General features: G+C 39.6%; 1 protein-coding gene across 2 annotated transcripts in view; it reads left to right on the top strand.

Moving 5' to 3' along the window:
* secisbp2 (SECIS binding protein 2) overlaps window positions 1–16,768 on the top strand; it is a 31,396-nt gene extending 14,628 nt beyond the window's left edge. The window contains exons 9-19 of one of the 2 annotated variants that reach the window (XM_061980392.1): window positions 2,338–2,409; window positions 3,973–4,041; window positions 5,304–5,424; window positions 5,489–5,655; window positions 5,739–5,868; window positions 5,957–6,134; window positions 6,219–6,439; window positions 10,569–10,723; window positions 10,797–10,974; window positions 15,711–15,842; window positions 15,909–16,768. In XM_061980392.1, coding sequence (XP_061836376.1) covers window positions 2,338–2,409; window positions 3,973–4,041; window positions 5,304–5,424; window positions 5,489–5,655; window positions 5,739–5,868; window positions 5,957–6,134; window positions 6,219–6,439; window positions 10,569–10,723; window positions 10,797–10,974; window positions 15,711–15,826 — 1,407 coding nt within the window. In that variant the 3' untranslated portion in view covers window positions 15,827–15,842; window positions 15,909–16,768. Of the gene's footprint in view, window positions 1–2,337; window positions 2,410–3,972; window positions 4,042–5,303; window positions 5,425–5,488; window positions 5,656–5,738; window positions 5,869–5,956; window positions 6,135–6,218; window positions 6,440–10,568; window positions 10,724–10,796; window positions 10,975–15,710 lie in introns of both variants that reach the window. The other variant, XM_061980391.1, reaches the window with a different exon arrangement.
* Window positions 16,769–27,921: the final 11,153 nt, after the last annotated feature.

The raw sequence follows: 27,921 nt of genomic DNA, 5'->3' as shown, positions 1-27,921 counted from the left end.
ATGCCAGCAGCTAAAAGCAACTGCGTGAGAATCCACAGACCTGTGGATGTGTTGAAGGTGTGCTGGAAAATGCGGAACGGAAATTACGGAGCAGCAGAAAAGTGGAATGTATTATTTAAATCGGTGCGTTGGAAAACACGGACCGGAGTTTTTTTTTAAACTGGATCTGGATCGGCATTTTCCCATGCCTTGCCGATACGCAATTTTTGGCAAATATCGGCAGGCGATCCGATCCAAATATCGGATCGGGACATCCCTAGAACAGTGTAGGTCTGACTTGGTACATATGTACAGCAAGTATGGGACACAGAGAGAGAGATCTGAAATTATAAGAAAAAGTGACTACATTTGATTGTTTACATTTGATTATTTACAATCCGATGAGGATGGGAGGGTGTTAGTTTAGGGTTGAAGTTGCCTGGAGGTGTTCTTTTAAGTTGCCTGGAGGTGTTCTTTTAGTGCGAGTTTGAAGGAGGATAGAGATGCCCTTTCTTTTACACCTGTTGGGAGTGCATTCCACATTGATGTGGCATAGAAAGAGAATGAGTTAAGACCTTTGTTAGATCGGAATCTGGGTTTAACATGGTTAGTGGAGCTCCCCCTGGTGTTGTGGTTATGGCGGTCATTTACGTTAAGGAAGTAGTTTGACATGTACTTCGGTATCAGGGAGGTGTAGCGGATTTTATAGACTAGGCTCAGTGCAAGTTGTTTTACTCTGTCCTCCACCCTGAGCCAGCCCACTTTGGAGAAGTGGGTAGGAGTGAGGTGTGATCTGGGGTGGAGGTCTAGAAGTAATCTGACTAGCTTGTTCTGAGATGTTTGGGGTCTAGATTTGAGGGTTTTGGAGGTGCTAGGGTACCAGGAGGTGCATGCGTAATCGAAAAAGGGTTGAACGAGAGTTCCCGCCAGAATCTTCATGGTGCTTTTGTTGACCAGAGAGGAGATTCTGTAGAGAAATCTCGTTCGTTGGTTGACCTTTTTGATTACCTTGCTTGCCATTTTATCACAGGAAAGATTAGCCTCTAGAATGGAACCTCGGTAGGTGACCTCATCTTTCCTGGTGATAACAATGTCACCCACTTTTATAGTGACGTCACTGACTTTCTTAAGGTTGATGTGGGACCCAAACAGGATGGATTCTGTTTTACCCAAGTGTATGGATAGCTTATTGTCAGCGAGCCAGGTGCAAATTCTACAGAGTTCAGCACTGAGGATTTTCTCCACCTGTGACTTGTCCTTGCCGAATACCAGCAGGGCCGAGTCATCCGCAAACAAAAACAATTCACAGTCGCATGCTGATGACATGTTGTTTATGTATACTAGGAACAGTAAAGGCCCTAATATACTGCCTTGGGGGACTCCACAGCTTACTGAGAGGGGGGGGGACACGGTGCCGTTCAACTCAACCACCTGTTTCCTCCCCTCCAAGTAAGATTGCATCCAGCTCGATGAGGTTTTATCAAATCTGATTGCTCGGATTCAAGCTAGCCGGTCTTCCTGTCTTTCACTTTAATGTATATACAGTAGGAAGGGGATTCATATGGCCCCATTAGTTGTGGTTTACCTGACACATGACACGTGTACTATCCACTTTAGACAGCGGTAGAGTGTTGAATATTTTTAAAATGTGTTTTGTGGAAATTCCAATTTTTTACCACAGAGTCAATTGCTATCTAGAGAGGCGCTTTTCATCATTTTCAGCAGACTGCATTGCAAAATGATTAACCCTCCCCACCTTCCGTTCATGCGTGATCCACCCAGGTTTTATTGATTGATTGATTGATTGAAACTTTTATTTGTAGATTGCACAGTACAGTACATATTCCGTACAATTGACCACTAAATGGTAGCACCCGAATACGTTTTTCAACTTGTTTAAGTCGGGGTCCACGTTAATCAATTCATGGTAAAGGTATGGGGCCATATGAATCCGTTCCCTACTGTACACGCACATACACAGAGTGCAACATGTACTGCGGTGTGGTTTAGATGGTAAATGGGGTCGTGCCAGCAACTCGAGGGTTCCAGGTTCGAGTTTCAGCTTCTGCCATCCTAGTTTCTACTGCTCCGAGTGCCACCCACACTGGTTTAAATGTAGCCTAAAACTGTAGATAATGGTTTCACAATGTAAAGCGCTTCGAGTCCCTAGAGAGAAAAAGCGCTATATAAATACCATTCAAGTCACATCTGCAAAACCAAAAAAAAGGGCTAATTGTCCAGTAAAGGGTGGATCAAACGGTTCAATATAGTACCGTGTACCGTTGCACCCCAAATTTAAAATTTATAATATAAACCTCTGGGTGCCAAAATTTTGACTTGTTTTTTCCTCTTTTCCAGGATGAAGAGGAGTTTCCAGGTTTGTGTCCAGGTCGGACTTGGACTGATAAAGTGGCATCCATCAAAAACACTGTAAGGTGATATACTAAACCAGGGGTGTTCAAAGAGCGGCCCACAGCTAGTTTTTTTACTGGCCCTCAACATGTTCTACAACTTTTTATTAATACATTATTATTAAGATATGTTAGAAAGCTAGTTTTTTTTATTGGCCCTCAACATGTTCTACAACTTTTTATTTATTCATTATTATTGAGGTATGTTAGAAATCTAGTTCTTACTGGCCCTCAACATGTTCTACAAAATGTATTAATTAATTATTATTGAGGTATGTTAGAAAGCTATTTTTGTATTGGCCCTCGACATGTTCTACAAATTGTATTAATTAATTATTATTGAGGTATGTTAGAAAACAATTTTTTTATTTGACCTCGACATGTTCTACAACTTTTAATTTATTCATTATTATTAAGATATGTTAGAAAGCTAGTTTTTACTGGCCCTCAACATGTCCTATAAATTGTATTAATTCATTATTATTGAGGTATGTTTGAAAACAATTTTTTTATTGGCCCTCGACATGTTCTGCAACTTTTATTTTAATTCAATATTATTAACGTATGTTGGAAAGCTAGTTTTTTATTGGCCCTCGACATGTTAAATAACTTTCATTAATTCATTATTATTGAGGTATGTTAGATATAGGGATGGCTACTGTTCATATTTGAACCAATACGGTACCAATTCCTGGTAACTTGGAGAATACGCAATGCTACCAATCTTTGGGACTTTTGTTTGTGTGTTGATAAAAATGTATAGTTTTTGGTAATAAAATATATTTTATTGGAACATTTAGAAATGAGCTGATTAGGATTACTGCTGTTTGGTTGTTATATCCTGCTTTTTTAAAACTTTTACTGAGTCTCATTTTCAAATACGACAATAAGTTGCAATTACAGTTGTAAGTCCAAGGACTTAGATGGCAGTAGTGTTTAGTTTATGGTGTGTTGTCTAGTCAATTCATTCTTTGCTAAATATAGTCTTTTGTTGCGCCGTAAAAAGTGTTAACACTGTAAGTGTTGTATTTTATTACGCACCAGCTGTTTAATTGTAACAGGCATCTTAGTAGTAGTTTTCTGTAACACATTTGTGGGTGTTACAATCACCATGTAAAATCGCTAATGCTAATTAGGAGCATGTCAATAGCAAAGCCAATGTACTGTATATTAGCGTCGAGCTAGCACATTTTTGGAAAAGTGGAGCCTTACTTAACTTGAGGTAGTTTGGCTGAGTCCGTCCTCAGTGCTGCTGGAGTGATCGCCAAGTGCAAATGTGACGTCTCGCGCAACCTAGGTACCGTAACCTAGGTACCGGATTTGGCACCGAACTCTGTACCCATCCCTAGTTAGACAATTATTTGATTTTTCACCTTTTTTTCCAATTAGTTTAGTATATACTGATGTATTTACATTGTTTTTTGCATGTTTAATGTACAAAATGTATTAAAGTTGCCCCTCGCATTATTTAATTTTTCATTATGTGGTCTTCAGTGAAAAAATTTTGCACCTCTACCAAATTATAATGTCATAAATTTGGGAAATAATGTACTCTGACTGTGCTTTTTTTGTTTTATTTAAGGAGGACCAGCACAACGAAACATCCCCTTTTGCCAAAACACAGGCCACAGAGGCAGCAAAGAAAGGACAGGTTTGGGTTTACTGTACCTTCTCCGAAATTGTATAAAGATGGTAGAAAACCCAAACAGCAACCATCTTCTACTTTTGGAAGTCTGTTTATATCCTTTCGTTAGAAAACTTGGCTAGGGTTTAACGAGGGATACTGTTAAAATTGAAACTATTGTATCCTTTCAATGAAGCACAGCACCCTCCAGTGCTGGCAGCACTCATGTAGCTTAGACCAGTGGTTCTCAAATGGGGGTACGCGTACCCCTGGGGGTACTTGAAGGTATGCCAAGGGGTACGTGAGATTTTTTTAAAATATTCTAAAAATAGCAACAATTCAAAAATCCTTTATAAATATATTTATTGAATAATACTTCAACAAAATATGAATGTAAGTTCATAAACTGAACATCAAATCAAGTAGGCTATTCCATTCATTACAATGCAACAATGCAGTATTCAGTGTTGGCAGCTACATTTTTTGTGGACATGTGCCATAAATATTGATGTTAAAGATTTATTTTTTTGTGAAGAAATGTTTAGAATTAAGTTCATGAATCCAGATGGATCTCTATTACAATCCCCAAAGAGGGCACTTTAAGTTGATGATTACTTCTATGTGTAGAAATCTTTATTTATAATTGAATCACTTGTTTATTTTTCAACAAGTTTTTAGTTATTTTTATATATTTTTTTCCAAATAGTTCAAGAAAGACCACTACAAATGAGCAATATTTTGCACTGTTATACAATTTACTAAATCAGAAACTGATGACATAGTGCTGTATTTTACTTCTTTATCTCTTTTTTTTCAACCAAAAATGCTTTGCTCTGATTTGATTTGAATTAAAAAAATGTTCACAGGGGGTACATCACTGAAAAAAGGTTGAGAACCACTGGCTTAGACTGTGACGCTCCCATTATATTGCTTCTCTCTTGTGTTGCCCGCTATTTAGACAATGTCTGTGTTGATTCATTTCCAGTGTCGAGTAGCTCTATCCTGCTATGCAAGCTGTATACTGATTACCGTATTTTTCGGAGTATAAGTCGCACCGGAGTATAAGTCGCACCTGCCGAAAATGCATAATAAAGAAGGAAAAAAACCATATAAGTCGCACTGGAGCCCGGCCAAACTATGAAAAAAAACTGCGACTTATAGTCTGAAAAATACGGTACTCGAAAGTGCAAACAAGTTGTCCTTTGAGAAAATACACTGTAGTTAAAATGTGAGGAATGAACTCACTTTCGGGGGCTACTGGACATCTTTTTTTACCCTTTGATATCCAGAGAGCTGAGAAGACCTCTGGGAAGAAGAGCAAAGCTCCGGTGCAGCTGGACATCGGCAACATGCTGTCCGTCCTGCAAAACAAGCAAAAATCTCCAAAGGCCAAGCAGAACGTCATCTCAGGTGCGAGCCACAATCCAGTTCACAAGTGCAGGCTCTCACAGTGAGTGTAAATGCTCCCCTCTAGTGGGTGGAGGACTTTCTGTCAGCCACAAGCAAGCAGCGCCCCCCAAGAAGGCACCCTGGGAGCAGGACAAAATAGCCCACAACCCACTGGACTCCACCAGCCCCTTAGTGAAGAAAGGCAAGCAGAGGGAGGTGCCCAGAGCCAAGAAACCTACTGCTCTTAAAAAGGTTCTTCCAGATCTGGGAATATCTCAAGATATATATATTTTTTAAATCTATATTGTTGCTCATTTCTGCGTCTTCATCTTCAGGTCATCCTCAAAGAAAGAGAGGAGAGGAAGCAGAGACGTTTACTGGAGGAGAGCGGTCTACTGCCTGAAAATGAGACCACGGTCATGCAGGACATTGCAGAGGAGGAACAGTGTGACACAAGTCTGAAAGGTTAGAGCGAGTGTAAGAAATCTGATCTAAGGATGGCCTTTCCAGTCAAAATTCCGCATAATCTTCAAAATGTTTTTTTTTTTATTAGAGGAGGACTTGGCTTCTGTTTTGGAAGGTAATGATGAGCTCCAAGTAAGCACAAATGAAACCGAGAGCGAGGAGGCTGCAGAGACAAACCAAGTGGAGGCTTACGAGGAGCAGAGCATTGAGAGCACTCCCCTCCCAACGCCTGATCGACCCAAAATCCACAGCAGGAAGTTCAGAGAGTGAGTCCAGATCTTGTCATTAAATCTCCGGTGTTACATCTTTGTGTTTTTTCCTTATGTTTTGACTGAGACGGTTTGCATCAGGTACTGCAGCCAGATGCTGAGCAAAGACGTTGACCAGTGCGTGACGTCGCTGCTGAGGGAGCTGGTTCGCTTCCAGGACCGCCTCTACCAGAAGGACCCCATGAAGGCCCGCATGAAGAGGCGCCTAGTCATGGGCCTCCGAGAGGTGCAGAAGCACCTCAAGCTTAGGAAAGTCAAGTGTGTCATCATCTCCCCCAACTGTGAGCGCGTCCAGGCTAAAGGTACTGCTGTCCTTCTCTGTGCTTTCTTGTTCTCAGTTTCTTAGTCCTACATGATCTTGTAGGTGTTTGGTCTTTTTTAGATGTTTTAGTTGCACCCATTAGTCAAACTCAAGGCCCAGGGGGCAGATCTGACCCGCCTCATTATTTTATATGGCCTGCAAAAGCCTGAAAATACTGTGCGTTAAAGTACTTCATCTTTCTTGCTAAACTTACTTGTTCTTTCAATTTTGACAGAATAATTGCATCTACTGTATGTAATTGCATGACATTTATTTAAAGGCCTACTGAAACCCACTACTACCGACCACGCAGTCTGATAGTTTATATATCAATGATGAAATCTTAACATTGCAACACATGCCAATACGGCCGGGTTAGCTTACTAAAGTGCAATTTTAAATTTTGCGCGAAATATCCTGCTGAAAACGTCTCTGTATGATGACGTCTGCGCGTGACGTCACGGGTTATAGAGGACATTTTGGGACAGCATGGTGGCCAGCTATTAAGTCGTCTGTTTTCATCGCAAAATTCCACAGTATTCTGGACATCTGTGTTGGTGAATCTTTATCTTGTTCAATGAACAATGGAGACAGCAAAGAAGAAAGCTGTAGGTGGGAAGCGGTGTATTGCGGCAGGTGTTGTGCTGGACAACGCACCCCCGCCGTAGAATGCACCCCTTGACTGGTGTGCCGGATAACACAGCCGGCGTTTCATTGTTTACATTCCCGGAAGATGACAGTCAAGCTTTACCATTGGCCTGTGGAGAACTGGGACAACAGAGACTCTTACCAGGAGGACTTTGAGTTGGGTACGCAGACACGGTACCGTGAGTACGCATGCAGCTGCGGCTTCCAAACATTTGATCGCTTGCCCATACGTGCGTGCCGCTATGTGCATGTCACGTACGTAACTTTGGGGACTTTGGGGAAATATATGTGCTGTATGAACTTTGGGGAGGTGAACGGTACTTTGGGCTGTGGGATTGAGTGTGTTGTGCAGGTGTTTGAGTTGTATTGGCGGGTTATATGGACGGGAGGGGGGAGGTGTTTGTTATGCGGGATTAATTTGTGGCATATTAAATATAAGCCTGGTTGTGTTGTGGCTAATAGAGTATATATATGTCTTGTGTTTATTTACTGTTTTAGTCATTCCCAGCTGAATATCAGGTCCCACCCGCCTCTCACAGCATCTTCCCTATCTGAATCGCTCTCACTGCCCTCTAGTCCTTCACTCTCACTTTCCTCATCCACGAATCTTTCATCCTCGCTCAAATTAATGGGGAAATTGTCGCTTTCTCGGTCCGAATCGCTCTCGCTGCTGGTGGCCATGATTGTAAACAATGTGCGGATGTGAGGAGCTCCACAACCTGTGACGTCACGCTACTCGTCTGCTACTTCCGGTACAGGCAAGGCTTTTTTTATCAGCGACCAAAAGTTGCGAACTTTATCGTCGATGTTCTCTACTAAATCCTTTCAGCAAAAATATGGCAATATCGCGAAATGATCAAGTACGACACATAGAATGGACCTGCTATCCCCGTTTAAATAAGAAAATCGCATTTCAGTAGGCCTTTAAACATTTGTTCATTGGGTTTTTAGCCACATAATTGATAGGAACAGTCAAACACATCAGATGCTACTCTTGCCCCACCCGCAAAAAGTAGAAAAAACCCACAAAAAAACCCATCATGATAATGATAATAATAAATACAGGTACATTAAGAAAAAAACACAGATAGATATCAACATAAAAGCACAGACATCTGCATTCCTGAATGGCCCAAGAGCGATACAACAACCAACAAGCATACAAAAAGCTCATTAACAACCCACATTTAAATTGTTTTAATCGGGGTTAATTTGGAGATCAGTCTCTCCTACATATTTCAGAAAAGCGCCCCAAAGTTCTTGAAACTTTGCAGAACAACCATTCACTGTCAGCCTGTTTTTTCCAGTTTGAGAAAAAAAAAAAGAACATCTTCAATCCAGCAGGTGTGGCAAGGAGGCGATGTTGCCTTCTAATACCATAAGGAAGGAGTCTTTTAGCCAACAAAGTAGTTTATGCTACAAAATTCCTTTTATATTTGCTAAGGGTAGATAAATGATGTGCTACCACAAATACCGTATTTTTCGGACTACAAGTCGCAGTTTTTTTCATAGTTTGGCCGGGGCTGCAACTTATACTCAGGAGCGACTTATGTGTGAAATTATTAACACATTACCGTAAAATATCAAATAATATTATTTAGCTCATTCACGGAAGAGACTAGACGTATAAGATTTTATGGGATTTAGCGATTAGGAGTGACAGATTGTTTGGTAAACGTATAGCATGTTCTATATTATAGTTATTTGAATGACTCTTACCATAATATGTTACGTTAACATACCAGGCACGTTCTCAGTTGGTTATTCATGCCTCATATAACGTACACTTATTCAGCCTGTTGTTCACTATTCTTTATTTATTTTAAATTGTCTTTCAAATATTCTTGGTGTTGGGTTTTATCAAATAAATTTCCCCCAAAAATGCGACTTATACTCTAGTGCGACCTATATATGTTTTTTTCCTTCTTTATTATGCATTTTCGGCCGGTGCGACTTATACTCCGGAGCGATTTATACTCCCAAAAATACGGTAGTCCACTTCGAAGATTCAGGTCAATCCTTTTGCCAGTGACCACAGACAAAGTCTTAAAAATGTCCGTCCAATAGCTATTCAGGGATGGGCAGCTGCAGACTGTTAACACAGATCACAGGATTCAGATATTCCGTCATACATCTTAGCTGGTCGACCCTCTGTATAATAAGTATGATGTATTAGCTTGCATTGGATGAGGCTGAAAATAGAAGACCTATGAAATCTACTTTAAAATCTACGTCCAGCTATCTTCAGATAGGGTCGCTCCTAAATCCTCCTCCTAAAGTGACATAACTGGATTTAGAGACTCAGGACGTTAAATAAAAATGTGGTTATAAATACGTGTAATTGATCCTTTTAACGTTGGAAACAGTGTCAGAAACACCTGAAACTGTGTCAGTCGGCAAATTTGGAAACCTAAGGAAAGTACTACGAACAAAACTGTGGATCTGTACATACCTAAAAAAAAAAGCTCAGAGAGTGAAAATGTATCACAAAGTTGCTGGAAAAAGGCAAAAGTGTTGTCAACGTATAAATCTTTAATGTCGTTTATCCTCAGACTTAATCTTAAAAAGGCACTATGGTTAGCAGTGATGGGTGCAAGACTAGAAATAATCTGCAAGCCAAAATAGCGCTTAAACTGAACACAAATCCTAAATGAGGTTTTTACGATTGGATTTTTCGCAAAAGCGAATGCTGATGAGTGAATGGGAGAGTGAACCAGAGATTCTGGTTTAGTTTAGTATTTTTAACTGTAATATTATCTGATCATGAAAAAACATTGTTTTAACATATTTTCCAAAATGTTTTTGTTAAAATAGATACTTAAATATCTGCTAATTTCAAAACAAATTATCCATCAGTTTAAACGTTAAAAAAATAAAATCCAGTACATAGGCAATTAATATACCATTAATGCCATTTTTGGTTGATTGATTGAAACTTTTATTAGTAGATTGCACAGTACAGTAACGTATTTTTCGGAGTATAAGTCGCACCGGAGTATAAGTCGCACCTGCCGAAAATGCATAATAAAGAAGGAAAAAAACATATATAAGTTGCACTGGAGCCCGGCCAAACTATGAAAAAAACTGCGACTTATAGTCCGAAAAATATGGTACATATTCCGTACAATTGACCACTAAATGGTAACACCCGAATAAGTTTTTCAACTTGTTTAAGTAGGGGTCCATGTTAATCAATTCATGAGGGAATTATACATTAAAATTCATACATATTCATTGTTACAAGTGGCCCTAATAGGGCAGCTATACCTGCGACATCGCCCTTCAATGAAAGTTTTGACACCTGCGCTAGTCTTTCTGGATGTCTTCTTCCAGTTTGCCAGCAGAGGGCGACCCTTAACATGTATATCAGGGTGTCCCAAAGTGTGATCCGATACGGTGCACTTCAACTACAACCACAATGATAAACATATTGTTAAATTAATACCTGTCTCTTCTTTTCCATGCATGATTGACCATTCCAGGAGGTCTGGATGAGGCTCTTCACAACATCATCGACACTTGTCGGGACCAAGAGGTGCCCTTCATCTTTGCCCTCTCCCGCAAAGCATTAGGGCGCTGCGTCAACAAGATGGTGCCCGTCAGTCTGGTGGGCGTCTTCAACTATGACGGCGCACAGGTTGGTGTAACGCTCAAAGTAGCAGGAAAGTCCTACTACGGTTTGTTTGATGGTGATGGCTTCTGTCCGACAGGATTATTACCACAAGATGATAGAGTTGTCGTCCGAAGCCAGGCGGGCATACGAGGTAATGCTGTCGAGTGTGGAGCAGCATGGTCATGGCGATCAGGACTCCGACCTTGAGGACCAGAGCACAACCAAGCTCAGTGAGGCGGAGCAGTCGGAGCCGGAATCAGAGGAGCCGGGATACAGTAAGTTCTGAGGAATTTCCGATTAACTGCAGTCTCTTATTGTGTCTCGGTGTGTGTTGTAATGCAGTAACAACAGAGTATAATTACTGCTTGTAAAAAAACAGTTGCATTCACAGCTGTGGCTGTAGGCAACCTCCTGGTGTAGTTATTATTCATTAACTTCACAAGGTGGCAGTATCTGCATTTTAAGTACCATGCGTGGTCAGAAACCAGCATCTTTACCTACTTCTGCATGCATTTGAAAATGTTGGTTTCCCTAATTAACTGTGGCTGCAATAAACTCATCAGCGCTAATAATGCTGGCCTTGCTGCTATTACACTAGGGCAGGGCTATGCAACTGCCAGCCCGCGGGCCACATCCGGCCCGCCAAAGCTTTTCATTTGGCCTGCCGAACATCACCCAAATGGGATTGATGAAACTATTTCAAACAAGGGTTGCTCATGTATGCAGTACTCCCACCGCCCCGCAGGGGCCAACAGCGAGACATAATTGTCACAATGAAGCAGCAGTGAGGTGAGTAGGAAAAGCTCCATTCTAACCAAACATGGCACTATCAACACTGAAAAAAGAAAATTAGATCTTGAAAATCAGACTTTCAACAGCAAATGGACAGCAAAATATGGATTTATTGAGAATACAGCGGGGAAACCGATGTCTACTTTCTCATGAGGTAAACGCAGTCTCCAAATAATATAACCTGCGGAGTAGGGCTGTGCGATATATCGATATATCGCGGGTTTGTCTCAGTCATTTTCTATATCGCACAATCGTGATATTCGAGTTAGGGCTGGGTGATATGGCCTTTTTTTAATATCTTGATATTTTTAGGCCATATCACGATATATATCTCGATATTTTGCCTTAGCCTTGAATGAACACTTAATACATATAATCACACCAGTATGATGATTCTATGTGTCTACATTGAAACATTATTGTTCATACTGCATTAATATATGCTCATTTTAAACTTTCAGGCAGAGAGGGAAATCACAACTAAGTCAATTTACCAAAAGTGTATTTATTAAACAGTTATTAAGCAGTGGCACATACATTCATGTCATTTCAAAACAGAAAGTGCAAGATTGTCAGACATTTTAAAACAAGCTACTAGTACACTTTTGTGCATGATGTCACTAAGATGACATATCAAAACAACACTAAATTAAAGTGCACTTTTTGTACAGAACGCCACTACAATAGTTAAAAAAAAAAAAGATGTCACACAAGATATTTCAATAAGTGTCAAATAAAAATTAGCTGCATAATAGGAAATCAAATAGTGTTCGTCCTTCGCTGTGTTGTAGGTTCCTGCGGACATTATCTCCTTTTGTTGTCGACTCTTTTTTTCATACGGTGTTGATCTGGAAATGTTTGCCTCGGCATTTTGGGATGGTGTGGGCGTGTGGCACCGAATGGAGATGTTGACATGCGGAGTAAGCACTCTTCATTCTCTAGCAGGTGACTTTTCAAATTATGCTACATATTAGCAGTAATGCTACTTTTTGTAGAAACGCTTTTGCCCCACACTTGACAAATTACGGTTGTCTGTTCGACATATTCCCACTTGAAGCCAAACCACCGATAGACGATGGACCCTGTGCTGTTTTTCTTGGGAATTAATTCTTCCTTCATTTGTTACCAGATTCACACCTTCTTTCTCTCGTATTACCACTCGCACCACAGCTAACGCTACCCATGCCGCTACCTCTCTGCTCCGCGAGGGCGTATACGTATGTGACGTATGACGTGACAGTATGTGACGTATGTAGAAGTTGCGCTTGCTGTCTGTCTGTGAGAAGGAGCGACAAGACAGAGTGGGAAGAGCCTGTAGTGTAATGCCAGCAGCTAAAAGCTACTGCGTGAGAACGTATACTCGAATATCACGATATAGTCATTTTCTATATCGCACAGAGACAAACCCGCGATATATCGCGTATATCGATATATCGCCCAGCCCTAATTCGAGTATACGTTCTCACGCAGTTGCTTTTAGCTGCGGGCATTACACTACAGGCTCTTCTCACTCTTTATCTGTCCTTCTCACAGAGACATAAAACAAGCGCACCTTCTTACATACGTCACATACGTTTACGCCCTCGCGGAGCAGAGAGGTAGCGGCATGGGTAACGTTAGCTGTGGTGCGAGTGGTAATACAAGAGAAAGAGGGTGCGAATCTGGTAACAAATGAAGGAAGAATTCATTCCCAAGAAAAACAGCACGGGGTCCATCGTCTGGCGGTGGTTTGGCTTCAAGTGGGAATATGTCGAACAGACAACCGTAATTTGTCAAGTGTGGGGCAAAAGCGTTGCTACAAAAAGTAGCATTACTGCTAATTTGTAGTATCATTTGAAAAGTCACCCGCTAGAGAATGAAGAGTGCTTACTCCGCATGTCAACATCTCCGTTCGGTGCCACACCAACAAAATGCCTAGGCAACCATTTCCACATCAACACCGTATGGAAAAAAAAAAGAGTCTAAAACAGAAGGAGATAACGTCCGCAGGAACCTACCACATAGCGAAGGACATCACTATTTAATTTCCTATTATGCAGCTCATTTTTATTTGACATTTGATGAAATATCTTGTGTGACATCATGCACAAAAGTGCACTTTAATTTAGTGTTGTTTTGATATGTCATCTTAGTGACATCATGCACAAAAGTGCACTAATAGCTTGTTTTAAAATGTCTCTGACAATCTTGCACTTTCTGTTTGGAAATGACATGGATGTTTGTGCCACTGCTTAATAACTGTTTAATAAATACACTTTTGGTCAATTGACTTAGTTGTGATTTCCCTCTCTACATGAAAGTTTAAAATGAGCATATATTAATGCAGTACACATACACATAGAATCATCATACTGGTGTGATTATATGTATCAAGTGTTCATTCAAGGCTAAGGCAAAATATCGAGATATATATCGTGTATCGTGACATGGCCTAAAAATATCGAGATATTAAAAAAAGGCCATATCGCCCAGTCCTAGTTCGGATACACGCAAAAAGAAATGAGAAACTTTGCAAGTCAACTACGAGCGAAACCGGACTATCTTGTCTCGGTCTTGCTCTTCACCGCAGAGGGAAACTATACCTTCTATAGCTGTAGATTCTTGCAAAAAAGACAAAAAACATTCACTGATGCAGACATGATAAAGGACTGCATCCTGGCCGCTGTGGGTGAGGTGGTATCTGATGAACAAATTAAAAAAACAGCCTGCCATGTTCACCTTTTGTAAATGAATTCACTTCACTTTTTTGAGGACATTTAGATGTTAACTGGCTGTAAAGCTTTGCACAAGTAAACACGCTGCTGGACTGCTTGTATCGGAGGTTTTGATGCTAGCCGATATCCAATACTTGTTTTTTTGCTGATATCGGACCAATACCAAATTGGATCGGGACATCTCTATTAGGGATGTCCCGATCCAGGTTTTTGCACTTCCGATCCGATACCGATATTGTTTTTGCACTTCCGATCCGATACTGACCGATACCGATACCGACCGATACTGGCCTATCCGAGTATGTATTAAAGTTTAAAGTTATTTAGCATACTTAGTTGTCAGAATCATGTTGAAAAGGGTTTTAGTACTCTTGATAACAACTAGCCAGCTGAATTAGGTGAGTTTGAATAATACACAATGGTTGGTAACAAGAAACTGACCTGTTTATTCAAGGATAAACACAAAATAGACAAAATTATACATGACAAACAGAAATGGCATCATTGAACTAGGGCTGGGCGATATGGCCTTTTTTTAATATTGCGATATTTTAAGGCCATATTGCGATACACGATATATATCTCGATATTTTGCCTTAGCCTTGAATGAACACTTGATGCATATAATCACAGCAGTATGATGATTCTATGTGTCTACATTAAAACATTCTTCTTCATACTGCATTAATATATGCTACTTTTAAACTTTCATGCAGAGAGGGAAATCACAACTAAAAAAAAATCACTATTTTTTTCATACGGTGTTGATGTGGAAATGTTTGCCTCGACAGACGTTACAATATTTGAACAATGATGACGAAAACTGTTTTCTCTGTCGTGTCCGTGTGTCGAAAATTGTCATGCGCTTATTTTTTTATTTGATTTTGTGCGTGGCATAGATTTGCTGTGCGCAGAGGACGCTTGAGCAGACGCGCACCTTAGCAGCTGCGCTAGCATCACAGCTAACGTTAGCCATGCTGCTACCTCGCTCTCTGCTGGAAGAGGGCGTATACGTATGTGACGTATGACGTGACAGTATGTGACGTGTGTAAGAAGGTGCGCTCGCTGTCTGTGAGAGGGAGACACAGGAAAGAGTGAGAAGAGCCTGTCGTGTAATGCCAGCAGCTAAAAGCAACTGCGTGAGAATCCACAGACCTGTGGATGTGTTGAAGGTGTGCTGGAAAATGCGGAACGGAAATTAGGGAGCAGCAGAAAAGTGGAATGTATTATTTAAATCGGTGCGTTGGAAAACACAGACCGGAGTTTTTTTTAATCTGGATCGGCATTTTCCCATGCCTTGCCGATACGCATTTTTTTGCAAATATTGGCGGCCGATCCGATCCAAATATCGGATCGGGACATCCCTAATCTCTATATTCAACATTGGTTCTGTCGCTGCTGTGCTGTGCAATAGAAGGCTAGTTTAGGTAGTTAAGCTAGTTTAGGTCAAAAATGAAAATGCCCCGGCTATAATTACAGCGTTAAAGCATGTATGTTTTTTGCAGGACAATTGTGGAGGAAACTGTTGGAGAAGGATTGCAACTTTGAGTCGTTGAACTTCCACACGTGGGCTCGCTTCGCCGAGTGTACCGAGCACACTGATGAAGACGAGAAGAGCTGACAGCGGCGAATGTGCGGTGAGGTCCCTCAGGTTAAATGTTATCAAACATTTACTGTAGATCAAACGATATGCAAACTTTCAGGGATGACCACTTTTGGATTTTAAGGATGTCCAACTTTTGACATTTGACCCCCGGAGGTCTCATTGCTACATTTTTGCAGCACATTTTCAACTACATCTTTCACTGCTAATCAGCTCGATGAAGAAGATCTATCTTTAGAAGAGACTTTCACTTTAACTTCATAGAACCAAACCAGTCACTCACAGTAATCCCATTAATATGAATTTCCTTGTTTGCTTTTGGTTGACTCCAGAAGACAAAATCGAATATTTCTGTTTGAGCTTTAAGAAATTGTGATGGATGTTTTAATGATTCGACAACAAGAAGTAAGCTGTGAAAGTACCATCAGACTGGATCTATAGTAGTTTAGTTTTAATAAAATGTATTGTATTTATGATCATTGGGAAATCATAGTAGCTTAAATACAATCAGGTGTTAAAAAAGGTAAAATCATTAAATATAGATTGCATCAGTGATTACATATTTCATTGAGAGTTTGGAATACAGGTGATTTTTTTGTTTGTTTTTCAAGAAAAGTTATGAAAGAATTGTTTTTATGAAATTGTTTTGAAATATCTCATTGCAAACATTTAAAATGTTATAATGTATTTGTGTGGTAAAGATCAAAATATGTTTATTTTCTCAGCGTGTTTGTGATGAGCGCAGTTTAGAATGTCTAACTCTTTTGTCGAATGAACTAAGTAGGGACTGAAAAAGAAACAGTCTGGTGTCGTGTTTATTTAAAGTCTAGTTTACCGCCTGTGTTTACGTTTTTCATTTAATCTGCACAAATTGCAAAGACTAAAAAAAATAAGAAGAGAAAATTGGTCATTTCTTTGTGTCTGACAAATATTAACTATTAAGGTTCCACACACATCCTACACCACAAGAACCAACCTATTGGTGAATAAATACAATCCAAAATATATAATTATATTTGTGAAAGTAGAATTGACTTGATATTCAGTTTGAGCCATCTGTCAAACACATTCACGAAAATTGAAAATGTGTCACGTGACTTCGTTTTATTGGAAACAAAGTCGAACACCAGTGCAGAAACATCTTCCTTCTTGTTAATTGCCAGTATGGTTGTCATTTCCAGGCACTTTGCATTCCAGGAATGTATTTACCTCAAATCTGTGTGGTTTCCACCGCCCCTTAAAAGTCCCTGGGAATTTTGCATGTACTTTTGCAGGTTCGTCTCCATCAAACGAGTTCCGCTCCTCCTGCAATAATGAGACTACTACGCCACTGAGTTATCACTCTTCATTTTATTGTAAAAGTTCCCTTCACATGTTCCCTAGTCGCTTGGTTTAAACTGTTGATTTTTCCACTTCTCACTGGAGTTTTACGATGTCTAATTCCATATTTCTTTTCACTTCCTTTTGCACTATGCCACCAGAGAGGTCTGCCTCACACTTTGGAGAAATAAAGTTAACTCAAACCTGGGGCTGTCAAAGTTAACGCGATGATAACGAGTTAACGAAAGTTTACCTTTTAACGTGCGTCTTTTTTTCTTTCTTTAGTTTATTTCGAACATGAACACACTTACATCATAATACATCACACAATTTCATATCATTTCATTTGACATCATGCCTGAAAAGGAGTAGGAAAAAGCAAAGCTTATTTAATCCTACCCCTTTCCCACTTCAAAGCGTTTACAAATATATAGAATCATTTACTGACCTTTTTATATAATAAAATAACATCTATGAATTAGTATACAACAGTTTTGTAATATGTAATTAATTAATTAATTCAGTCATTATTAACATACTGAGATGAAGAATATCTTATTTTCAATAAGGTTGAAAGTATTATAATTATTCTTCTTTGTACTCTGTAAGCACTATTATTTTGAACAACCTCTTAAACTGGATCATATCAGTACAATTTTTAACTTCTTTACTTAATCCATTCCATAATTTAATTCCACATACTGATATGCTAAAAGTTCTAAGTGTTGTACGTGCATATAAATGTTTTAAATAATTTTTTCCTCTAAGGTTATATTTCTCCTCTTAGTTGAGAAGAATTGTTGTACATTCTTTGGTAGCAGGTTATAGTTTGCTTTGTACATCATTTTAGTTGTTTGCAATTTTACCAAATCACCGAACTTTAATATTTTTGACTTAATAAATAAAGGGTTTGTGTGTTCTCTATATCCAACATTATGTATTATTCTAACTAATCTTTTTTGTAACACGGTTAGCGAATGTAGCGCACATTTGTAGTTATTTCCCCATATTTCTGCACAATAACTCAGATATGGTAACACTAGCGAGCAGTAGAGAATATGTAGTCATTTTTGGCCCAGGACATATTTTGCTTTATTCATTATTGAAATGTTTTTTGCCACCTTATGTTGTATGTTTTGTATATGAGATTTCCAGTTCATTTGATCATCTATTAATACTCCCAAAAATCTAGTTTCTTTTACCCTTTCTATGTCTACTCAGTCTATTTGTATTTGTGTCCTCAGTCTATATCAGGTTTTTTTTTAAACTTGTTGACCTCGGGGCCCAACTTTTCCACAACAGAGGGGACAAGGGCCCACTCAAATATTACTTCTGAATTAGAAATATTACTCTTGATTTTCTTTGTATTCAATAATTATGTCTATATTATATCTATTTTTTCATACATAAAGCTTAGGTTTAGGTCAGGTTTATTAGAAAAATAAGTAAGAAACATAGACCTATGTTTTGCTAAAATAAATGAATTATGAATGCATTTCTTAAAACCTCTAATGGCTTAGTGACCACATGCGTGGACAGCACCTTTTAGCTCTTACTTCCAAAATTGTGTACATTACTGAATTGGGGTCTTATGGCCGCTTATGTGGACACTTATACTCTTCTGACACCACCAGATGGCAGTATAACATACAATGGAATTTGGAAAAAATAAGAATTAGCATGTCACTAAACATGAAGTACACGTTTGTGTACTTATGGACTAAGTACATCATATAAAAAGATGATTCTTAGTTTTTATTCTAATTAGGGTCCAATAAGTCCAAATGGCAAAGAGAAATAAAAAAAGCACATAAACAAACAGCTTGGGCTTTAAGAGGTTAACTAAACTGTCTCTAAAATTAAAGTGCAAATGAAAATACAGCTTCACCACTTTAGTCATAATTTTTGCTCTTAAGAAACTTCTCATTGACTTTAGCTCCAGACTTCCTCTGTTTGTTTGATATTGTCATTACTGCCACAAGTGGTGGAAAAGTGTATTACAGCTGAGTACCGCTGCGGCCTATACAAACCACAGCTGATAAAACACATATTTTGGGGGTGCTCGCGGCACAACATTGTTAAGAAACATTGGTCTATACTGGAGTGGTGGTAAAACACATATTATATATTATTAAAAAAAAATAAAAAATTCAAACCTTGTATTTTCCTTCTTTACTTTCTTATTTTTCGATTAAATGTATTAGTTTTTTTTGTAGTTTGACAGGGGAAAAAAATAGTATCCACTATTGCAACACATATTATATTATCTAACTTTTTTGGTCGAAATCCAAAGAAATACTTAAATATCTGCTTAACCTATGATTTCGAAGCAAGTTATCCATCAAATTGTACACCTAAAAAATGCCTTATAATACAAAAAAATGTAATCACTTATATTTTCCTTCTTTACTTTCTTATTTTCTTACTAAAGGTATTTGGGTTTTTTTTCTAGTATGACAGGGAAAAAAATAGTGTCCAATATTGCAACAAATATTATATTATCCAACTTTTTTGGTCAAAATCCCAAAAAAAACTTAAATATCTGCTTAACTTATGATTTCGAAGCAAGTTATTCATCAAATTGTACACCTAAAAAATTACCTTATATTATAAAAAAATGAAAAACCTTGTATTTTCTTTCTTTACTTTCTTATTTTCCGATTAAATGTATTAGTTTTTTTTTCTAGTTTGACAGGAAAAAAATAGTGTCCAATATTTTTTTACACAATGTTTACTGGTTATTGCGTCCCAGTCAATTTGGCACGCCCCCAAACACAAGCACGCAAATGACGCATACGCCAGAGCCCAGACTGGCAGAGAAACAATTGACAGGGTGAGAATCAGTGGGCTAAAGTTAATACATTTGAAATTGACATCTATTTCATAATGGGGGAAAGAGAGAGCACGATGAAAAATGTATTGCGTCTGTGTGAACATGTTTGTGTCCATTTTGTGTTGAACTGTTAAAATAAACTTTTTTTTAAATTAAACAAATATTTACATAAATCGAATTGTCCCATGTTGGGTGTCTATTTTAAAAAGGTACACTTAAGAAAGATAAACAACTTCTATTGCGTGATTAGTTATGAGGTAACTATGGACCAGTGTTTTTCAACCACTGTGCCGCGGCACACTAGTGTACCGTGAGATACAGTCCGGTGCGCCGTGGGAGATTATGTAATTTCACCTATTTGGGTTAAAAATATTTTTTGCAAACCAGTAATTATAGTCTGCAAATTATGTGTTGTTGAGTGGTCGGTGCCGTCTAGAGCTCGGTAGAGTAACCGTGTAATACTCTTCCATATCAGTAGGTGGCAGCCGGTAGCTAATTGCTTTGTAGATGTCGGAAACAGCGGGAGGCAGGGTGCAGGTAAAAAGGTAACTAAGGCTTAAACCAAAAATAAACAAAAGGTGAGTGCTGCTAAGAAAAGGCATTGAAGCTTAGGGTAGGCTATGCCGAACAAAACTAAGACTCAAATGTCTACAAAGTAAACAAAAACAGAATGCTGGACGACAGCAAAGACTTACTGTGGAGCAAAGATGGCGTCCACAATGTACATCCAAACATGACATGACAACAATGTCCCCACAAAGAAGGATAAAAACAACTAAAATATTTTGGATTGCTAAAACAAAGTAGATGCGGGAAATATCGCTCAAAGGAAGACATGAAACTGCTACAGGAAAATACCAAAAAAAGAGAAAAAGACACCAAAATAGGAGCGCAAGACAAGAACTAAAACACTACACAGGAAAACAGAAAACAACTCAAAATAAGTCAGGGGGTGATGTGACAGGTGGTGACAGTACACCTACTTTGAGACAAGAGCTATAGTGATGCATGCTTGGTTATGGTTCAAAGTCATATCCAACAACTGCGACAACGACTTTTTACTGTCAACTGAGTTTTGTTTTTTAATGATTTCTGCTGGTGGTGTGCCTTCAGATTTTTTCAACGCAAAAAATGTGCCTTGGCTCAAAAAATGTTGATAAACACTGCCATGGACAATACGATTAATTGCAATTAGATAGTTTATTTGTTTGTCAGCCCAACTAAAAACTAAATAAAAAGAAAATAAGCTATGTTCCTAGGTGTAGGGGGCCTACATATTACGCCGCGTACGTACTCTTCGGCCGTGCGCATGTAACTAGTTATTTTTCTTTAAATAACCCTTAAAGGGGAACTGCACTTTTTTAGGAATTTTGCCTATCGTTCACAATACTTATGAGAGACAAGAAAAAAGTTTTTTGTTTTTTTTGCTTTCTAGCATTTTAAAAAATCGGCTCGTTTTAGGTGGCTGGTATTGCAGCTTATGGGAGCATCCATCTCCATCCATCCATCTTCTTCCGCTTATCCGAGGTCGGGTCGCGGGGGCAGCAGCCTAAGCAGGGAAGCCCAGACTTCCCTCTCCCCAGCCACTTCGTCCAGCTCTTCCTGTGGGACCCCGAGGCGTTCCCAGGCCAGCCGGGAGACATAGTCTTCCCAACGTGTCCTGGGTCTTCCCCGCGGCCTCCTACCGGTCGGACGTGCCCTAAACACCTCCCTAGGGAGCCGCTCGGGTGGCATCCTGACCAGATGCCCGAACCACCTCATCTGGCTCCTCTCGATGTGGAGCAGCAGCGGCTTTACTTTGAGCTCCCCCCTGATGGCAGAGCTTCTCACCCTATCTCTAAGGGAGAGCCCCGCCACCCGGCGGAGGAAACTCATTTGGGCCGCTTGTACCCGTGATCTTGTCCTTTCGGTCATAACTCAAAGCTCATGACCATAGGTGAGGATGGGAACGTAGATCGACCGGTAAATTGAGAGCTTTGCCTTCCGGCTCAGCTCCTTCTTCACCACAACGGATCGATACAGTGTCCGCATTACAGAAGACGCCGCACCGATCCGCCTGTCGATCTCACGATCCACTCTTCCCTCACTCGTGAACAAGACTCCGAGGTACTTGAACTCCTCCACTTGGGGCAAGATCTCCTCCCCAACCCGGAGATGGCACTCCACCCTTTTCCGGGCGAGAACCATGGACTCGGACTTGGAGGTGCTGATTCTCATCCCAGTCGCTTCACACTCAGCTGCGAACCGATCCAGTGAGAGCTGAAGATCCTGGCCAGATGAAGCCATCAGGACCACATCATCTGCAAAAAGCAGAGACCTAATCCTGCAGCCACCAAACCAGATCCCCTCAACGCCTTGACTGCGCCTAGAAATTCTGTCCATAAAAGTTATGAACAGAATCGGTGACAAAGGGCAGCCTTGGCGGAGTCCAACCCTCACTGGAAACGTGTCTGACTTACTGCCGGCAATGCGAACCAAGCTCTGGCACTGATCATACAGGGAGCGGACTGCCACAATCAGACAGTCCGATACCCCATACTCTCTGAGCACTCTCCACAGGACTTCCCGAGGGACACGGTCGAATGCCTTCTCCAAGTCCACAAAACACATGTAGACTGGTTGGGCAAACTCCCATGCACCCTCAAGGACCCTGCCGAGAGTATAGAGCTGGTCCACAGTTCCACGACCAGGACGAAAACCACACTGTTCCTCCTGAATCCGAGGTTCGACTATCCGACGTAGCCTCCTCTCCAGTACACCCGAATAGACCTTACCGGGAAGGCTGAGGAGTGTGATCCCACGAGTTAGAACACACCCTCCGGTTCCCCTTCTTAAAGAGAGGAACCACCACCCCGGTCTGCCAATCCAGAGGTACCGCCCACGATGTCCACGCGATGCTGCTTATGGGAGCAATATTTTTTATTTCTAAATCACTTTAAAAATGCATTAAAAAACCCGCCAACAATACCTCATTTACGTTCCGTAACCTGTATGATAACCAAGCTGTAACAACATTGTTTTTGTAAGAGTGAACACGGAGGAACTCTTTTTCTAGCGTAGTAACACATCGGCGTGCTACGGTATTAGCCGTAAAAGCTACGTCAACACGAAACGCATTTGAGTTTGTAATGCACAACACAATGCGATAAGACAAAATAACCTGTACTGACTGGAAACCATGAACTATCATATTACAGTATGTGTAAAGTATTAGCCCACGTTTCCTGTTTTGTTTGTACACAGCGAGCTGGACTGTGTATGTACTGTAGTTGTACGTTGATGGGCTGCATGTATTATGAACAATAGTTTTGTGACTTACTCAATGGACAGTTGTCCATTTGGTCATGCTGACCGGGGACGTTTCCAGTTGATTTGGGCACAGCAATAATTCGGCATAGCTTGGCTCAAAAGTTCCACATTTTCAGCGTGACCAAATCGCACCGACCTCACTCTCTCGGCTTCCGTCCTTTCACCCTCTTCTTTGGACTCGCTTCTATAAGCAGCAGTTCATCGTATATTTAGCAGTCGGCCTCCGTAGCTCCCACTCCATCCCCTCTGTTGCAAGTTTTGTTGATTCTATGTAACATGTTTATGTGTGCTATGGCTATGAGTTTTTTTTCCCTTGGCCTCAGTCTGGAGGCTGAATATTTTATAGTCCCGCTATTAATTAAAATGACCATAATACGGTAATTATTGAACATATTACTAGAGATGTCCGATAATATCGGACTGCCGATATTATCGGCCGATAAATGCTTTAAAATGTAATATCGGAAATTATCGGTATCGGTTTCATAAAGTAAAATTTATGACTTGTCAGGACTTGGACTGTGGCTTGGTTTGTTCTCCCGAGGTGCAAGTGATTTGGACCAGATGTGGCGTGAAGGTGAATACATGATTTATTTAAACACTATAACTACAAAAAAATTACAAACGAAAAGCGCACACAGTGGCGGAGAAACGACTTGGCTATGAAAACAAATACTTGCACAAAGGCAGAAACTATGAACAACAAAAATCACTAACTGTGGCTTAATGAACAAAAACTTACTTGGCATGGAACCGGCATGAAAAAAGAGCAGCAAGGGTCTTAAGGGTGTGTGGAGAGTGTGCAGAAGCATAAATGCGGGATGTCGTCAGAACGACAAACTGAAAACAATGAACTTAAATACTATAGACATGATTAGTGAAAGCAGGTGCGTGACTCAAAACGTGAAACAGGTGCGTGACGTGACAGGTGAAAACTAATGGTTGCTATGGTAACAAAACAAAAGTGCACAAAAAGTCCAAAAACAAAACCGAACATGACTAAAACAAAACATGATCACACAGACATGACATACGGAGTGGTACACGGACGTAGGGAGAAGTACAGAGCGCCAATAAACCTTAAAGGCACTGCCTTTGCGTGCCGGCCCAATCATAATATCTACGGCTTTTCACACACACAAGTGAATGCCGTCCATACTTGGTCAACAGCCATACAGGTCACACTGAGGGTGGCCGTATAAACAACCTTAACACTGTTACAAATATGCGCCACACTGTGAACCCACACCAAACAAGAATGACAAACACATTTCGGGAGAACATCCGCACCGTAACACAACATAAACACAACATAAACACAACAGAACAAATACCCAGAATCCCTTGCAGCACTAACTCTTCCAGGATGCTACAATATACGCCCCTCCTCTCCTCAACCTCCTCATGCTCTCTCAGGGAGAGCATGTCCCAAATTCCAAGCTGCTGTTTTGAGGCATGTTAAAAAAAATAATGCACATTGTGACTTCAATAATAAATATGGCAGTGCCATGTTGGCATTTTTTTTCCATAACTTGAGTTGATTTATTTTGGAAAACCTTGTTACATTGTTTAATGCATCCAGCGGGGGCATCACAACAAAATTAGGCATAATAATGTGTTCATTCCACGACTATGTATCTGTTGATATCGGAATCGGTAATTAAGAGTTGGACAATATCGGAATATCAGATATCAGCGAAAAAGCCATTATCGGACATCTCTAGATATTACATATTGTTATGAACGTGTCTGCTACTACATTATATATTCTTGCAGGGTGTATATAAAACGTTGGAGGGCTTTGAAGGCTACAACAGTGGCTCGCATCTTGAAAGCATTTTTCTTATCATCTTTCAAACCGCCCCTCCCCCCCAAAAAAAGACATATGTGTTTCTTTATTTCATATTGATTGTGAACAATTCTAAAAAAAAAAAAGGTGCAGTTCCCCTCTAATAATTTATGGGATTACGTTCGTAACCGCGAAACTTCATGGAACGAGGACCACCTGTATCAGGGAAAGTTTGAGGTTAGCATAGGGCAGGGGTCGGCAACCCGCGGCTCTAGAGCCGCATGCGGCTCTTTAGCGCCGCCCTAGTGGCTCTCTGGAACTTTTTCAAAAATGTATGAAAAATGGAAAAAGTTGAGGGGGAAAAAATATTTTTTTTGTTTTAATATGGTTTCTGTAGGAGGACAAACATGACACAAACCTCCCTAATTGTTATGAAGCACACTGTTTATATTAAACATGCTTCACTGATTCGAGTATTTGACGAGCGCCGTTTTGTCCTACTAATTTTGGCAGTCCTTGAACTCACCTTAGTTTGTTTACATGTATATCTTTCTGCGACTTTCTAGGACGTGTTTTATGCCACTTCTTTTTCTGTCTCATTTTGTCCACCAAACTTTTAACGTTGTGCATGAATCCACAAAGGTGAGTTTTGTTGATGTTATTGACTTGTGTGGAGTGCTAATCAGACATATTTGGTCAGTGCATGACTGCGAGCTAATCGATGCTAACATGCTATTTAGGCTAGCTATATGTACATATTGCATAATTATGCCTCATTTGTAGGTATATTTGAGCTCATTTAGTTTCCTTTAAGTCATATTAATTCAATTTATATCTCATGACACACTATCTGTATGTAATATGGCTTTTAATTTTTTGCGGCTCCAGACAGATTTGTTTTTGTATTTTTGGTCCAATAAGGCTCTTTCAACATTTTGGGTTGCCGACCCCTGGCATAGGGTTATTTTGCCCATTGATTGAAATTAACTACCGTATTTTTCGGACTATAAGTCGCTCCGGAGTATAAGTCGCACCGGCCGAAAATGCATAATAAAGAAGGAAAAAAACATATATAAGTCGCACTGGAGTATAAGTCGCATTTTTGGGGAAAATGTATTTGATAAAAGCCAACACCAAGAATATTTGAAAGGCAATTTAAAATAAATAAAGAATAGTGAACAACAGGCTGAATAAGTGTACGTTATATGAGGCATAAATAACCAACTGGTATGTTAACGTAACATATTATGGTAAGAGTCATTCAAATAACTATAACATATAGAACATGCTATACGTTTACCAAACAATCTGTCACTCCTAATCGCTAAATCCCATGAAATCTTATACGTCTAGTCTCTTACGTGAATGAGCTAAATAATATTATTTAATATTTTACGGTAATGTGTTAATAATTTTCACACATAAGTCGCACCCCCCAGGCATGTGATTTTTCCGTCTAAAGTCGGAATTCCGTCTTTTTTAATCTCGGGAAAAAAAAAAAAAATTATCTCCCGTTTTTCCGTTTTTTTTTTCCGACCCTAAATCAAGATTCGAGACGTAGTTTATATTACGCCGTAGTTGATTGGTCGATATGTTCCTTGTGACCAATCAGGACATCTGTTATGAATGATGACGTTAATAACGTCATCATTCATAATGGTTATTACCGCCATTTTCCATATGTAAACGATGTCGGTTCTCGAGAGAAAGGACGCTTTACCAGTAAAAGAAATTGATAATCATGTCAAAAATAAGTTTCGACGGGACTGGATGGAAAGGGAAATCACTGATACTGTTGGGAAGAAGGAAGTTCCGACTTTGTTCGGTGATTTTATTCGGAAAATCGATCGTCCCGGAAAGGTTTTGTGCACGTGGTGTCATGATAATATTGACTATGGATCACGAGGTTTCAAGGCTTTGGAAGTACATGCGAAACGCCAAAAACATATGAAACAACTTGAAGAAAGGAAAACGAACTTTTCACTAGCTGGTACTTTTGGATGTCAACCGAAAGTGAGCAAACCTTACGGACTTCATCCTTTGTTTACATCGACAACTGCCGTAGACATGGAGAGGAAAGATCCACCCAAACAACCCACTTCAGTTGCAGACAGGGTTGTTAATAATGAGGTAAGCTAAAAAAATATTTGCTTGCGAAATACGCATGTTTGTTTTAAATATTAACCAATTATTGCTTTGCGAAATATAAATGGGTTTTTCTAAAAAAATAAAAAGCCACGTGAAAATATATTATGAAATTACAGAAATTCAAAGAGTCGCATTATTGATTCCAGTTAACAATTTATTTGAAATAAATTTGCATATACTATTTTGTAATATTAAGTTCTTATGTAGTCTCTTGAAACAATATTGTCAGTGGTGTAACAATCTTGAAGGTAAATATTTTCACACTAGTTTCATGCAATATGTCAGTGTCCTCACATTATTATTATTTCCTATTTTTAAATATGAGTAAACAATACTAAACATGTTTAATTATTTTCATAAATTTATATCCTATTTTGGCGAAAAGAATGAAATGTTTACATTTGGTATTTTGTTATATTTATAACTAAACTTGTAGGCAATTAGGCATCTACATTAAAACTGTGAATTGTTATTAGTGATAATAACACTGATCAATGTGACACCTGTGGATGTGAAATGAACACAAGATGTAAATATTAGTGACTAAATCATACTTGCCAACCTTGAGACCTCCGATTTCGGGAGGGGGGGGTGGGCGTGGTCGGGGTGGGATGGGGGCGTGGCTAAAAGGGGAGGGGTATATTTACAGCTAGAATTCACCAAGTCAAGTATTTCTTATATATATATATATATATAAAATAAATACTTGAATTT

This window comes from Nerophis lumbriciformis, linkage group LG20 (genome assembly GCF_033978685.3).
Source record: "Nerophis lumbriciformis linkage group LG20, RoL_Nlum_v2.1, whole genome shotgun sequence".
NCBI classification, from domain to species: domain Eukaryota; kingdom Metazoa; phylum Chordata; class Actinopteri; order Syngnathiformes; family Syngnathidae; genus Nerophis; species Nerophis lumbriciformis.
Note: the sequence above shows the minus strand (reverse complement) of the source record. Positions and strands in the feature narration are given on the sequence as shown.